Below are 16,798 nucleotides of genomic sequence, written 5' to 3' on the forward strand. Positions count from 1 at the left end.
CAAAAAAATAGTTATCTTCATTTAAATGTATAAATTGAAACTCCCGACACAAAATTAAAATTCTAATATCTACACAACCATTGAATTCAAAAGTGAGGTGGTGGTGACAGGCACATAGAACCCCACAAAATAAATAGGGGAACAGCTGGCCACAACAACTCTCCTACAGTAATCATTTAGACATCCCTATCAATATTATTAAGGTCAGTTGAGCAGGACTGTTCTCTTGTAATATGTAGGTTGTTACGTGTGAAAGAGAGGAGGTATGAGTATAGTACAATGGAAATACGATGTAATGAAACTGTATTACACATTCAGCTGCATACTGCTGTTTAAAAGAGGAGTTTGAACTGCTAGCTGTGCTTGGAAGCTCAAAAAGGCTTTAGTGAAGTTGCAAGGTATTGTATACATATTTGACCCTAATAATATACACAAAATATTCAATCTGCTCCTTTTTTTGTAAAATATTTTAGAAACATAATAAATGCAATCAAACCGAAAGCAGCGAGAAAAGGTTTAAATTAATATAGTTTATCTTTAGTGCAACATGATCTTTGTAAGCACTCACCATTGCTTATTGTCTTTCCCCTTCTACAGTCTTGAATAGTTTTCTCTATCTTTTTCTTTTATTAGTTAAAAAAATCACAGCTTAGCTCCAAGTTTGTACACACATGTGGTGGAGAGGAGTGAGTGAGTGAGTGAGTGAGAGTGTGTGTGTGTGTGTGTGTGTGTGTGTGTGTGTGTGTGTGTGTCAGAGAGGAGCAGGCAGGGGTATTTATCTATCTGTTGTCCACTTTTTAAATAAAATAACTGTGATTACTGTGTGTTGTGGTGAACAGAAAACAAATTTGATGGAACTATCCAGTAAAGAATTAGAGAAATGTAAAAAGCACATACAGATGAGACTTGTAAATATTCAATACCTTATTTACTGTACCATTCATACTTTATAAAATGCATGTCACTTATAATGTGAAGGGGTTAAAGTAAAAATAATTACTAATATAAAGTTAGAATTTGAAAACATTATTAGTTACCCAGTCCCCCATTGTTAAAACGTACTTTGTTCACAAGGTAGGAAGCACCAAGACTAAAACATTTTTATAGAACAGCATAAGGAAAGGCAAACAAGTCAAACATTAAAGCTGCAATGATTTATGCAGAGCATTTCAGCAACACTAATAAACTTAAAATCTACAAAATGGATAACAAACTTTGACATCTCAGAAAGTAAAAAATGGACAATCACAATGTTACTTCCAACTTCTACATCATGTTTTGTATCTCTTGATCCACTTTTTAAACGTACTTTTTGTTTAACTTCTAGCTCCCTTACATTCCAAACTTCTTTTCTTGGTTTCTTATGGTTGTCTTGTCCTAGCAAACAAACTGTTATAGAAATTCCACCTTCCAGAGATCTGTTTAGGTTATTAAATTTTATGTGTGTGTCAACTGCACTACTGTTCTCTTTCAAAAAATAGTATATGTACATTCATGATGGTTACCTCATACTTAACAATGGTTCTCTCTCCAAGGCAACAAAAACAGACACTGACAATGAAAATATGGGCATCTTTATTTTTCTCAACTTAAAAGGAGACTCTGCAGAATACTTACAGTATGATATTCACTTAACTATGTTTCTTTCATAAAGTTTTGTGGTGCTAACTGAAAATCACATGATCTAATAGTTTTAAATTATCTTTTGCCTGCAATAATACACACAATTCAGAAAACACTTCACAACATGCTTCTCAAACATTCAGTTAAAAATTAAATAACATATTGCATAAATTTCTGTCAGTCATATGTTTTGTACAGAAATTTGTGTGGTAGTCTGAAGACATACTGAATCTTCAATAATACCTGTTGCAAGAACAAAACCTTTAGATCACAATGTGTACACATCTCTGCATTTTACAATTACTTTTATTACACTCAGCATCTCTGACAAATGAATCATTTCTTAAGATGCTAGACTATCTCATACTTTTCTGTGAAAAACACTGTTTCTGTTGAGAATTTCACTGGTGAGTTATCATCGACCATGTGGACTTCAGTTATCTGAAAGAGAAACAAGATATTATTAATATGTGAGAACACAACAACATAATACGAAAACTATGACTTACTGGTATTCACAACAGATCGTTGCCACAAGGTATGCAAAATAATTACAGAGATAAACATGGCCTTCTCAAAGTATGGAAAAGAAAATTACGTGGTCATTATTTTTACACCATTTTATTCCAATCATTGTATTTTACAGAAATGTGAAATACATTCTTAAACTAAAAACTTTTAATAACATATCAAGATTCACAACCAGACAAAACAATCCCAATGTTTAGAGTTTTTTGATTACTGTTTTATAAAGACAACTGCTTATGTTGACTTCCTCAACACTACTGTTTTATGTTTGCTTTCTTCATAGGTCCCCTTTTTGAATACTTACATTCTGGAAACATATTATACTTTCTACCATATTTTCTCAGCTATTGGAAATGCACTAAAACTGACATGAAGCAGAATCATTTGCAGTGCCATTTAGGAATTTGATCTGTAAACGTTGTCATTAAAAACAAAAGTTCATGCTAGACAAAAACTGAAACTGCAATTTAGCCATTTAAAACTCAACTGTCTGTTCACTTCTTCAATTGAGAGTAATACTAATAACAATTATTATAAGAAATAATATGAAAAAAAAGTTGCACACAATTGTCAAGTATTCTACTATATCAAGTCATAGCGCCGCAGACTATTACACAGTTCAGACCAAACAGGCGAGGAGTGGAAGTGAATGCCTTGAGTGGGCAACACAGTTCAAATAACTGATCTATTTTTATCAAAGACAGTATCCACTTGAATGTGACCAACAATTTCTTATGCCCTTATACAGGGTGTCTTTTCTAAGAGACATCAGGTGCATTTTCTCCTATCACCGTGTGTTTTGGCAGATATTTGTGATTTATTTTCCGAGATATGTAGTTGGAGTCTGCCCAAACAAACACTGCTCATCAAGTCTTTCATAAAATGCCTCATGCTGACAGAAAGTGTAGGTTTGTGCCCCATTACGAGCAAAATGATTTTTAAAGTGGGGTTTTATGTGCCGATTTGATTGAGTGGTCCCAAAGTAGTCTAGTGAAACATCCGTGTTATGGATCTCTATTAAAAGCAACAGTAAAACATGAAGAATAACCAGTACTCCAGCAGCGACAACACCACCCAGGCCCATACTTGCTAGTACCGCCACACAGCAATGCTGCTGGAGTACCAATCATTCTTTGTGTTTTATTGTTCCTGTTAATACATATTCATAAAACAGATATCACGCTAGACTAAGCTGGGACAGTTAAACTGAATGGGCACATAAAATTTCACTTTAAAAATCACTGTGCTCATAACAGAATGCAAACCGACACTTTCCATAGGCATGGGATGTAGTATGAAAGACTTGATGTGCAGTATTTGTATGGGCCGATTCTTGCTACACATTGCAAAAAAGAAATTGCAAATATCTGCTGAAACACCAGAGAAAGTGCACCTGACAACTCTTAGGAAAGACATTCTGCATACTACGTCATTAAGTAGCATGGAAAGGTAGGCATGCGTATGCATGTGGGGGAGAGGCGGCAGGGGGCATGTTAGTACTAAGAATGTACAAATACTAACAATTTCATATATTATAAGGTATTTTTTCTCCTTCTGCGATTATGAGGCTTCTAGGGCATACTTATCTAGAAACAGTATTAAGGCCTCCACAAGTCAAAAGGAAGAATGGCAACACACTTTTATATTTTTGACTTCTCTTTAAAAACCAGTCATAATTATTCACCAGTGTGTTATGGTAGCTGAGAGATGAAATAGTGAAGGCAGCAGAGGATCAAGTAGGTAAAAAGATGAAGGCTAGTAGAAATCCTTAAGTAACAGAAGAGGTATTCAACTTAATCAATGAAAGGAGAAAATATAATAATGCCATAAATGAGGCAGGCAAAAGGGAATACAAATGTCCAAAAAATGAGTGTGACAGGAAGTTAAAAATGGCTAAGCGGGGATGGCTAGAGGACAAATGTAAGGATGTAGAAGCATAAATCACTAGGGTAAGACGCTGCCTGCAGGAAAATTAGACCTTTGGAGCACAGAGAACCACTTGTATGAATATCAAGAGCTCAGGTGGAATACCAGTCCTAAGCAAAGAAGGGAAAGCAGAAAAGTGGAAGGAGTATATAGAGGGTCTATACAAGGGCAATACTTGAGGGCAATATTATGGAAACGGAAGAGGACATAGATGAAGATGAGAAGGGAGATGCAATACTGCATGAAGAATTTGGCAAAGCAATGAAAGACTTAAGTCAAAACAAGGCCCCGGGGAGTAGAAAACCTTCCGTTAGAGCTACTGACAGCCTTGGGAGAGCCAGCCATAACAAAACTCTTCCATCTGGTGAGGAAGATGTATGAGACAGGTGAAATACCCTCAGATTTCAAGAAGAATACAATAATTTCAATTCCAAAGAAAGCAGGTGCTAACAGGTATGAAAATTACTCAACTACCAGCATAATAAGTCACGGTTGCAAAATACTAACATGAATCCTTTACAGAAAAAGGGAGAAACTGGTAGAAGCTGATCTTGGGGACGATCAGTGTGGATTCAGGAGAAATGTAGGAACACGCGGGGCAATCAGAGACCTTACGACTTCTCATAGAAGATAGGTTAAGGAAGGGCCAATCTACATTTCAACATTTGTAGACTTAGAGAAAGCTTTTGATAATGTTGACTGGAATACTCTCTTTCAAATTCTTAAGGTTACAGGGGTAAAATACAGACACCAAAATGCTATTTACAATTTGTACAGAAACCAGATGGCAGTTATGAGTCCAGGGGTACGAAAGGGAAGCAGTAGTTGAGAAGGGAGTGAGACACAGTTGTATCCTATTACCGATATATTGAGCAACCAGTAAAGGAAACAAAAGAAAAATTTCAAGTAGGAATTAAAATCCAGAGAGAAGAAATAAAAACTCTGAGATTTGCCGATGGCATTGTAATTCTGTCAGAGACAGCAAAGGACTTGGAACAGCAGCAGTGTCTTGAAAGGAGGGTATGGGATGAACAACAACAAAAGCAAAACATGGGTAATGGAATGTAGTCAAATCAGGTTATAATGTTATGTGTGCCTCACTGCTTTTTTTCTTTAACTAATTTGTGCCAGATTTTATTCTGAGAAGCTCAGTAATGTATGTAAACACCGAAAATGTAAATGTAATTCAAAAAGTACTTGAAGTGAAGTGAAGCGCAACTGGTCAGTAAGAAACTCTTTAGTGCGCAATCCCCGCAATGATAGTATTAGAGAATCTTTGAGTATGGACCTTTTTTAAAAAAAATAGACAACTCACATTATTAAAAAAAGAAGAGACTGTTAATCTGTATCTTGTGGAAAGAGGACGTGTTGCTAGGCCGTCGCTCAGAATGTATTGTTACATTTAATGAAAATTGATATTTTAGTGATAAAACCGAGTGAAGTATGTGTAAGAGTTGTCCAACATTTATGTATACAAATTTTCTGGAAATGAAGCATAGAAATATCTTGTTTTTGGTAAAGGAGGTGAATTTCATTGTTGCCGTCTATCAATTGACAGAATTGTAAGTGCACAAAGTTCACGAAAATACAGGAAAAGAAATGCATTCTCTATAGTTTTCATTCAATAAGTAACAACCTCTCATAATTTCTTAATTACAGTAATTGGATTATGTTCTTGTACAATAGTATGGTGCTGAACTCCACTGACCTATTTTGATGTAGCAGGACGTGTACTTTGAAGGAAGTTTGTGTGCCAAGCAATCTCATTTTCTCATGAAAAGCAGATTGCTGTTTGATCTTTCTTACTTACAACAGTGGTCCCTTAGGTACGAAAAGCTACGAAAACTTGGGCTCAAAGCTATCCGCAATACGGCCAAGTAACTAACAGAGTCGCATTTTAAACCCTAAAGAACAATAACTTCCTCGAAATTGCAATACGTCAACAACTGGTGCAGAAGGTGATCATTCAAGGAGGCAGCAACCAAAATTCAGGTATCAGTTACGACTTAAAGTAAAAATCTCAATCAAAAATCAATCTCTCTCTCTCTCTCTCTCCAAACACATATATAAATATTGATATTATTATTTTTAAAAAAAGTCATTTTACATTGGCACCCGAACAGGGACTTTTTTAATTGTTATAAAGTTTAAATCTAACAATACATTCTGAGCGACGGCCTAGCAACACGTCCTCTTTCCACAAGATACAGATCAACAGTATTTTTTTTTTTTTTAAATCAGCTGTCTTTTTTTGCGCGCTAAAGAGTTTCTTGCTGTACAGCTGCGCTTCACTTCACTTCAAGTACTTTTTGAGTCACATTTACATTTTCGGTATTTACATACATTACTGAGCTTCTCAGAATAAAATCAGGCACAAATTAGTTAAAGAAAAAAAAACAGTGAGGCACACATAACATTACAAGGTGACACAGAGGGAATTAGATTAGGAAATGCGACACTTAAAGTAGCAGATGAGATTTGCTATTTGGGAAGCAAAATAACTGATTATTGTCAATGTAGGGAGGATATAAAACGTAGACTGGCAATGGCACGGAAACCTTTTCTGAAGAAGATAAATTTGTTAACATCAAGTACAGAGTAAGTGGCCGGAAGTCCTTCCTGAAAGTATTTGTATGGAGAGTAACCACGTATGGAAGTGAAACATGGACGGTATACAGTTTAAACATTAAGAGAACAAAAGTTTTCGAAATATGGTGCTACAGAAGAATGCTCAAGATTAGATGGGTAGATTATGTAACTAATGAGGACATGTTGAACATAATTGGGGAGAAGAAAAATTTGTGGCACAACCTGACTAGAAGAAAAGATAGGCTGGTAGGACACATTTTGCAGCATCAAGGGATCACCATTTTAGTACTGAAGGGAAGCGTGGGGGAAGGGGGGGGGGGGGGGTAAAAATCGTAGAGGGAGACCAAGAGATGTCTACAGTAAGCAGATTCAGAATGATGTAGGTTTTAGTAGTTACTCGGAGATGAAGAGGCTTCAGGATAGCTGCATCAAACCAGTCTCTGGACTGAAGACGACAACAACAACAACAACAACAACAACAACAACAGAAGTAGTCATAACACACCGGCTTTGTACGGGTCAACGTTTTTGCAATAAAAATAATATTACTAATCTATAAATATCATCAACATGAAATGACTGATTTTGCATCGAACAAGCTAGAAACAGCACAATTTCAATCTGTCTTTTTCCATGTACAAATACTGATCTTTTCAAATTACTGTTATAACATTTAGGCTGGGTGGGGCTTTACAAAATATAGAGTGATACATCCCAAAAATGCACCAAAGATGACAAAAAAGCTTTCTGGATTCTATAACCCACATCAAATAACTATTGATTATCTGCATGTAAAAAGACATAAATAATATTTCTTTGGAATTTCTAAAATCACTGGGGGAAGTGGCTATCAAACGACTATCATCCACTCAGTCCCAAAAGAGAGCAAAGGGGAGATAAGTACAGAACTATTGCACAATCAGCATAACAAATGATGCTTATAATTTGCTAATAATAATAATAATAATAAAAATAATATGCAGAATACTGGAAAACAAAACTGAGGATCTGTTACTTGGCTATTAGTTTTGCTACAGGAAGGTAAAGGCACGAGAGATGCAGTTCTGACATTGCACTTGACAATGGAAGCAAGAATTAAGAAAAATAAAACCATGTTCATAGGCAGCGTAAAGTTAGAAAAAAAAAATAATAATAATTTGAAAATGTAAAATGGTGCAAGATGTTCGATATTCTCATGAAAGTAGGTGTAGGTTTTAGAAAATGATGGGTTATACATGGCCCAGTCACATTAATGTGACCATTGCTCATGTGTGAAGTCAGTATGCAATAACCACCCACAGACAGCGATGGTAGCAAGAGCAATGGAGGGTATATAAAGTGTGTTTGGCGGGGAATGTGGAAAATAGAGCAGTCATTGTCATAATACGGAAGTAGAGTGATTTATCTGACATCCAAAATGGCATGGTCACTGACATTTGGACCAAAAGTGGTAGCATTTTTGAAATGGCCAAGTTTTTAAACTGTTCACATGACACCTTGGTTAAAGTACACTGTGCATGTCAAAATGGTGCTATCCAAAATCAACACTGATCCAACTGTGGTGCAGCGTAGGCCATGGATGACAGTGGTGAAAGATGGTTGCGGAAATGTGCACAGGCGAACAGATGTGCAACTGTTGAGCATCTGACCGCCCGGCGAACCAAGGGGCTTCGAACAATGTTCAGCGAACATTTATGCATTAGGCCTGCACAGCAAGCACCTGGTTCATGCGTCCATGGGGAATGCTGTTCATCAGCAATGATGGTTGGAATCTGCATGCCAATACTGCAGCTGGACATCCACTGAATGGAAATAGGCGGCCTTTTCGGATTAATCATGTTTTATGCTGTATACAGCAAGAAATATCTGAAAGCAGGCACTGTGCAACATTTATCAGAAAGGTCCAGGCCATAGGAGGGAGCATTATGGTCTTGGGAATGTTTTCATGGCATTCTCTGGGTGATCTTGTCATTCTGGAAGGCACAATGGATCAACACAAGTATGCATCTATCCTTGGGGACCACATCCACTCCTACATAGCAGTTCGTTAGCCTCGACACAATGGCATCTACCCGCAGGATGACACATTGTGCCACACAGCTTGCAATGTACATGCATGGCTCTACGAGCATCATGGTGAGTTTAACATACTCCTGTGGCCACCAAATTCCAGCTGTTCATCCCACGGATCCTCAATGAAAAAACCTAATGCTGCTGGCCATGGCTCTAGTGTTGGCATGGATTCACATCTCTGCCAGTACTTTCCAGAATCTTACTGTTTCTCTTTCTGCATGTTCTGCAGTGGTCTGTGCTGCAAAAAGGTCTTTATTCAGGCTTCTGACAGGTGATCACATTAATGTGTGTGGACAGTGCAAATGACACACACAAGAACGAAGAGGGGTAAGATAAGAATGGAAGACCAAGAACAAAGTGCGAGAACTGTAAAGTGTATTAGGCAGGGATGCAGTCTTTTGCCCCTACTGTTTAATGTATACACAGAAAAAGCAAAGACGCAAATAAAAGAAAGGATTGGACGGAAGAGGGACAAAAGTAATGAGGAGTAGTAGATATGAGTTTAGCGATAAACTTAACATCAAACTGGGGGACCATAAAGTAGACGAATTAAAGGGATTCTGTTATTTTGGAAGTAAAAAAAAAAAACCACATGATGGATGAATCGAGGAGGGCAAAGAGCAGAGTAGTACAGGCAGGCAGGGCACTGGCCAAAAGAAGTTTACTACTATCAAACATGACCTTAATTTGAGGAATATATTTTTGAGAATATAAGTTTGGAACACAGCTTTGTATGGAAGTGAATCACGGGCCATGAGAAAACTGAAAAAGGAGAATCAAACTATTTGAAATGTGCACGTACATATGGATGTTGAAAATCAGATGACTTGATAAGATAAGAAATAAGGAGGTGGTACACCGAACAACACAAGGAAAAAATTGACAGAATGAAGGAATACGACAGGATATGTTTTAAGATATCAAGGAATAACTACGACAGTACTAGAGAGAGCTGCAGAGGGTAAAAACTGCAGGAGAAGATATAAAATATTCATGTATCATTTAAATTCCTTTTTTTATGTTTCTAAATATAAAACCATCTCTGCAAACTGACCCTGACAGGTCGTTCATTATTGGCTGACAGCTGTGTTATCCTCTGCCAATAGCACCATTTTGATGCGGCATGGTGTGTCAACATGCCACTCTCCTGGCTATGAAAGGCAGTCAAATGCAAACAAGGAAGATGGAAAAAAGTAAATAAACTGCTTATTCAAAAGTAATCACAACTAATACAATGGAAAATTTATCCCACTGCGAGACAAGATGGTCACTGCCTCCATGAGAAAATGTTTGCTGTTGCCTATGGATCCATGATCCTCTTCATCCAAAGTGAATCAACAGCCACAAATGTCTTCATCCAGGGCTCCAAAAATATTGAAATCACATGGGGAGCGATCAGTATGGACAGTATGGCATTTTATGTTCCTGTGTGAAAATGTTTCACCGTAGTGGGGCTACAGCTTCTCATGTAGTTTTTGGGATACAATTGTCATATATACCTTTTGCAGTGGATGCACTACCGGCTCACTGACCCCCATATCATCTATATCGTTGTCAAATCAAATCTGTGGCATGAATCATGGTTTGTAAAAATTCTTGCCTTGATCTGCTTATGTAGATTTTGATAATTCACTATGTTTTGCTTGTACCACTCTCCATACTAAGAGATTCTCAGGAGCTCTATCACAGCAGAGTCTTTACCATACTGTCCAATTTTCCTTAACAGAATGGCACTTAGTACTGCCACAAGCTATGTTGTATGCATTGTGTTGTTTGGTTAGCATTACTGGCTGGAATGTTGTGTGTCACCAGTTCAGATGTGATCACCAGCAATTATTTGTTATTTGCTGTGTATCATTTCTGAAAGTTTCTCAAAATTTCTTCTGTGTTATGGACTATTCAATATTTGTATAAACAGCAGCACACACTGTCTGATTCAGTTCTGTTCTTTTTGTGTGATAGTGCTTGTAATAAATGTGCTATCACTGTGAAGTGCTGTACCTCACTGACAACCCCGCAGCTTTAAGATTTACTGATTCTGTTTACGCCATGACAATACTACATCATGGCATTGACTGACTGTCAGACTGAAAAAGGAAAGAGAGAGAGGTAGAGTATGTCATAAATAAGTAATGACTGTAACACTTAGCCTCTTATCGTCTAAACCACATTTACTACAGAGAGTACAGTCTCTTAACACATGGTTGTTAAAGTTTAAAATGCACCTCCTATATAGGTAGTAACTTGGGATATCCTTGTGTCAGAAGCTTCATTTCCTCCACATTGGTTCTGTATCACTTTGGAATAAACAGCACTTTGAGAAAAATTTTCTGTTAATTACATTGTTGTCTCTTCTTTCTATCACAACAATAATATCAAAATAACTGGGGGAAGACCAAGTTCTGGCCGCTTTCTTTGGTAAACATGGTGCTTTTGTATGTGAAATGCTTATCTCTGTAATATTTGACACTAACGACTTCCACTCTGCTTCTGTTTTTGGACTTAAATCTTTACCATACTACTGATTTTCACTGAATTTTTTTGGTGAAGTTAGATTCTGAGACACTAACTCTGAGCTGTTTCTGAATCCAGCACATTGTCTTTTGAAGAGTTAGTTTGGTATTTTAAGTACAGGAAAAGAATGCGTGATGCCACTGACACGTGTAAAGACTTTCTAGTGGAAACATTCTTACACTATGGAATGAATGAAGGAAATCAGATGGCAAAAGATGGTGGGTGAAGTGCGTTACAAGCCTTTTTGTCTTAGTGTAAGGGATCACTTTATTGACTTATTTCTTCAATTATTCATTAATATCTTCCACGTGCCAAATGGCACAGCTGCCAGAACAATTAACATGTGAGAGACTGTTGTTTTTATTGTTCAAAGGGTGGCTCTGTCTATTTACTACAGAGTGGTTTACCTTTGTATGCTGAGATTACGTGGTCATAATTATGGCAGTCCAAACATCACATCCAATTTTTTATATATGACTGCAATTTCAATGAGGATGAGTATTGTTTTCATATGCTTCCAGCAGCTCTTTATGAGTCTCAGACTCCTTTATGAAAAACACGCTAATGAATTATTTGAACAAATATAACCTCTTCAGTGTAGCATAATTCAGTTTCCAAAGTAGAAGTATCAGTCACAGCAGAGTTTACGAATGTGATACTTGACGAACTACACGAGGATAAGTGTGTCACAGGTATATTTTTAGATATATCAAAGACCTTTGAAGGCATTGACCATAAAACTGAGTAACAAGAATCATTAAGAGTAAGAGGAACTGCCAAGGACTGGTTCTGATCATGTCTGAAAAACAGCGTATGAAGTGTAGAAACTTTAAATTCAGCAAAATTTACCAGGTCCCAAGTATACTAACAAAGGACGCGACAGCATCTTAGGACCAATTGTTTTTATATACACCAGTGTCTTTCCATAGAACATTAAAAAGGTGGGAGGGGGTAATTAATTAGGAATTGATATTGACTATCAACTGATGTGCAATTAAAACACGGTCTTCAAGATGCAGAAAAGAGACATTAGAGTAATAACTACAAGTAGTAACAGAGCTCCCTGTGGCAGTCTGTTTAAATGGCTGAAGAATTTAGCTGCACTATGTGAGTACATCTAGCAATCTGTTATGTACATAGAGAAGAACATCAGCAATTGTTTTGTGAACAGTAACATTCACAGTCATAGAACAAGATCATTTTCTACAAGAGAATAAAACTGTACAATAAACTTTCCACCGAGACTAAAAAGAAGACAACTAACATCCAAATATTTAAGAAGTCAGTTAAAGCATACCTCTTACATGATTCTTACTATGAAATCAAGGCCTATTTAATGAGACAGAGTAGGGAACTGCAAAAAATTAATATTATTTTTAATAATAAATGTCATTCTGCAGTAAAGTGTCGTAATCAAATAATTCTTGCTGTAAAATCCTATGGCCATTATCTTTGATGGATAATTCTAACCTTTTCCCATGTGTGTGTGTGTGTGTGTGTGTGTGTGGTACCCTTTCAAATTATGATGATAAATCTGATATTTTGCAAGTGTTCAATGGATGAATAAACTAACTAACTAGCTATCACTCAGTCACTCCCACTGTATGTCATTGCTTGAAGTGAGAGTACTATGAAGCATGACTTTTGATGGACATACCTTGAATGAAGAGCACTGATGTTCATATAGTTTACATACAGGAGCCATAAATGCCTAGGCAAGCCTACTCTAACTGAGGTGTGGCTGGTGCCACGGAAGTTAGTCTCTGTTGACTGCCACTTCCTGAAACCTGTCCAGTGCTATAATAATACAAGATTAGTAGCACTTTTCACCAACTCAATTACGAGAAGTGTTCACCACTTGGCATAAATCCACAAGCACACAGATATTACCTAAGGCTACAGATGTTGCAAGCATTTCTCACCCCATATGTGAAAAATTGTGAGTATGGCTGCCATTATTTAACCAAGGTGTTTTTGCGCTGAAATATCCTGATCATAATGTAAATGTGATGAGGTTTCAAGATTGCAATATAAATGTTATGAATTAAACTTATCAATATATACTTTGTGCAAATGTCGACTTACATCTCATAAAACTTGTAAAAAAAAAAAAGTTATTACAGGGGAACAGTACCTTGATATCAGCATATGGACGTTTTGACACAAAATTTATGGACAAGGGAAAGAAATCTCCAGGTGTAGCAGTAGCACTAAACTCAAGGAAACCGGATTTATTTGACGAGTCTATTATGGGAAGAGTCCACAACAGCACATTCTTTCGAGGATCGTGAGTGTATTCACCATCACACTCGTTAACCACCGGGGTACACCCAATCCTGGAAGAAGAAAAAAAAGTATTATTCTAAAAGCAAAGCATTTTGCAGTAATTAAAAAAAGTAAGCACATCATAAAATGAAAAATTTACGTACGGTAATGGAATGGTTATGCAGACGTCATTCAACTCCTTGTCTTCTGATTCTAGTTCATACTCAATATTCACATCACAACCCCCTTGTCCATTTTCAGATGGCCAACAGTTAACTATAACACACAACAACTATTACAATAAACCTGACAAAGTTAGACACACATTTGTTGAATTACAATCTCAGCTACATAACTTTGCATAAACTCACTGTTGAAATTTTGATTACTATCATTGGTAGATAGAAATATAAGGAACCATTAACTATAAAAACAAATAAATATAAAATGTGATCATTGAGCACTGAAATTCAAATTATTATGTGGAGCCACATATCAATATATTTATATTAAAGCACTTCACACCAAAATGACGAAAGAAACTGCAATTTAAAGCTGGAAATGTATTCTGCTGACATTCGCAGAAAAAATGCATACAAAATGTCTTCCTGATGAAGCTGTTACTAGCCACTGCCATCAGATGCACATTAACACTATTCTGGCAGCATGACAAATTATACTTTCTGAGACAATATCAACATATGAAAAGCCTGTGTTCATTTCAGGTACATGCACAACATAAGAATTCTTTATTAAGATAACCCCTCACGATTAATTCAGCTAAACATCAGCTGTTTTCCCCCTGTTTATTTGAAGCTCTGTTCCAACTTAAATGTGCACTGCAAGTAAAATGCCCAGAACAAGAAACCTGACTAGGAAAAAAAGGCTGCAGTGATTGACAATAAGTGGTCGCACTGAAGTGTTGTTCTGTGCAGTTCATGGTAGTTTGTTGAAATTCACAATTTATTTATGTCATGATGTTATCTGCTTATTACTGACACCCAAGAAAGTATTCATGAGTAACACTTTTCCCAGTTAAGTAACATCTTAAACAATTAAAGAAAAAGTGGTGTTTTTTTTTTTTTTTTTTTTTTTTTTTTGGGGGGGGGGGGGGGGGTGTAATCCAGAGCTGTTGAAAGAAAGAAAATAATATGTCTACATCTATATTCAGCAAACCACTGTGAAATGCATGGTAGATGGTACTTCTCATGTATCATTTGAAGGGTTTCTTCCTGTTCTATTTGCATATGAACTGAAGGAATAGTAGCTATGTAAAAGCTTCTGTATATGCTATAATTATTTTAATCTTGCCTTTGCAGACCTTATGGGAGCATTACATAAGTGGTTGCAGCACATTTCTAGAGTCCTCACGTCATGCTGGTTCTTGAAACTTTGCAAGGGGGCTATTACAGTATAGTTGTTACACATCTTCAAGCATCTGCATTTAGATTTTTCATTTCTACAACAGTCTCCCATGAGTCAAAATAAAGCTATTACCATTCAAGCTGTTCTCCCCTATGTATGTTCAAAATTCTAATTAGTCATATTTTGTGAGGGCTCACATTTTAGTTACTTTTTAAGATGGCTCATGCAAAAGCTTCTTTAACAATCTTCTTAGTAGACCAATTGCATTTTCCCAGTATTTTACTAAGGAAGTCTGCCACCTGCTTTACTCACAGCTGAGCCTATATGATTCTTTCATTTGACCTTAAATTGCAACATAAAGTTGTTGAACATATATTGGTCAGCTAATTCTGCTTTTCACATATCCTCATGGAATCCTTTGATCCTTCAGGGTTTATGATATATCCAATCAAGATGAAGCACCCTCCAGTTTTTAGCCTCTTGTGTTACTGACAGGATGTCAATGCGTTTATCGGCTCAGCCAAACCTGAGATTGTTTTGTAATGTCAGCATGCTTTTCAATGTTTCATAAATACATGTAATTTCCCTGCACTTATCTGTTCTGCAGTATAAGGCTCATGAAGCATTAAGTCTCTTTTCATTATTGCTTAGTTTCCTCTTCGCATTTTAATAAATATATTCAAGTTCATGAATTCTATACTAATCTTGTTGGTGCAATGGCATGTAAGTCAACAAAGATGTTTCACTCCAAGCCTTATGTCCTTCTCCCCATCCCAGTTCCCTCCCCCAGATCACAGTTTCTGGTGCATTTTCATCTGTACACCCTCCTATCATGACACTGCAATAGTCTAATTTTTATCCTGCATACATGTGGTGCATTATCTAACAAAATTACAGTGGCTGTCCCCTCTGTAGTTTTCGTTATAGGCTTAACGATGTCAGCATGTATTAATAATTTTTAAGTGCATTAAGAATTTTATATATTTCACGTAATTCTTTCTTCTATAGTGTTAGATTTGACAATGTTCCATGTTACTGGCTCTCATCTGTATGAATTTCAATTGATCTGTGACTTTCCCAATATGCTCCCCAAGTCATCCCTTTCATGCCCTTCCCATCACCCCTCAAAATATTAATCACACAATTTATTAAATATTTTTCTAATACTATTTCTGTTATTAATATGTCCATCTACTTTTAATGCAGGCTTTTAATGAAACTACAGTTATACAACTACACTGCCTGGTGATATTGTCGCAGAAGGAAGGACCAATGTTGCAGAAGAAGCCAAGTAGCACTGTGGTGTAGTGGGTATGATACTAAACTGTTGCATGAAGGGTCAAGAATTCAAAACTCACCTGAACCGTAAAATTTTAATTTCTATCTTCGGTTCAATTACATTCTAGAAGTATCCACAAATGGCAAGAATCATTTTACTGGAATGTTCTGTATGTGTTCTCGCCAGAGGCAGTTAGCTCCGCGCTATTGTATGTGCAAGTGCTGAATAAACCTTCGTTAAGTGAAGTTAGTGTTTGTCATTCATCTAATTAAGCCTTCTTCTACATGACATTATTCTGATGGAGATGCTGGGTATTGGAACTTGTGATGGTGCACATTATCGATGATACAGTGGCTTCCATCAGGCTACAACAGAGCCGCCGTTTACGTGGCAAGAAACCCGAGTTCGAGTCATATTCAACAGATCGCAATGTATCGGAGACAGAAGAAGAAGAGGACGTTACAATGACAGAAATTGTGTGCGACCACATGAGACATCCTTCCGGGTTCTCTGGTGATGATGGCCAAGATCCAAACAAGTGACTGAAGGTATATGAGCGTATAGCCAAATTTAACAAATGGGATGACACCGTGTGTTTGGCTAATGTGTTTTTCTACTTGGAGGGCACTGCCACAC

At 36.8% G+C, this 16,798-nt stretch overlaps 1 protein-coding gene across 1 annotated transcript in view; it reads right to left on the minus strand.

The window, feature by feature from the left end:
• Positions 1 to 1,552: 1,552 nt before the first annotated feature.
• Positions 1,553 to 16,798, minus strand: part of LOC126458080 (coatomer subunit delta) — a 111,062-nt gene continuing 95,816 nt past the window's right edge. Inside the window, exons 9-11 of the mRNA XM_050094895.1 lie at positions 13,683 to 13,794; positions 13,388 to 13,589; positions 1,553 to 2,064 (exon numbers count right to left, since the gene is read on the minus strand). Of these exons, the coding sequence (XP_049950852.1) occupies positions 1,975 to 2,064; positions 13,388 to 13,589; positions 13,683 to 13,794 (404 nt within the window). The 3' untranslated portion in view covers positions 1,553 to 1,974. The remainder of the gene's footprint in view (positions 2,065 to 13,387; positions 13,590 to 13,682; positions 13,795 to 16,798) is intronic.

The sequence above is a fragment of the Schistocerca serialis genome, chromosome 2, assembly GCF_023864345.2.
Source record: "Schistocerca serialis cubense isolate TAMUIC-IGC-003099 chromosome 2, iqSchSeri2.2, whole genome shotgun sequence".
In the NCBI taxonomy this organism is placed as follows: Eukaryota; Metazoa; Arthropoda; class Insecta; order Orthoptera; family Acrididae; genus Schistocerca; species Schistocerca serialis.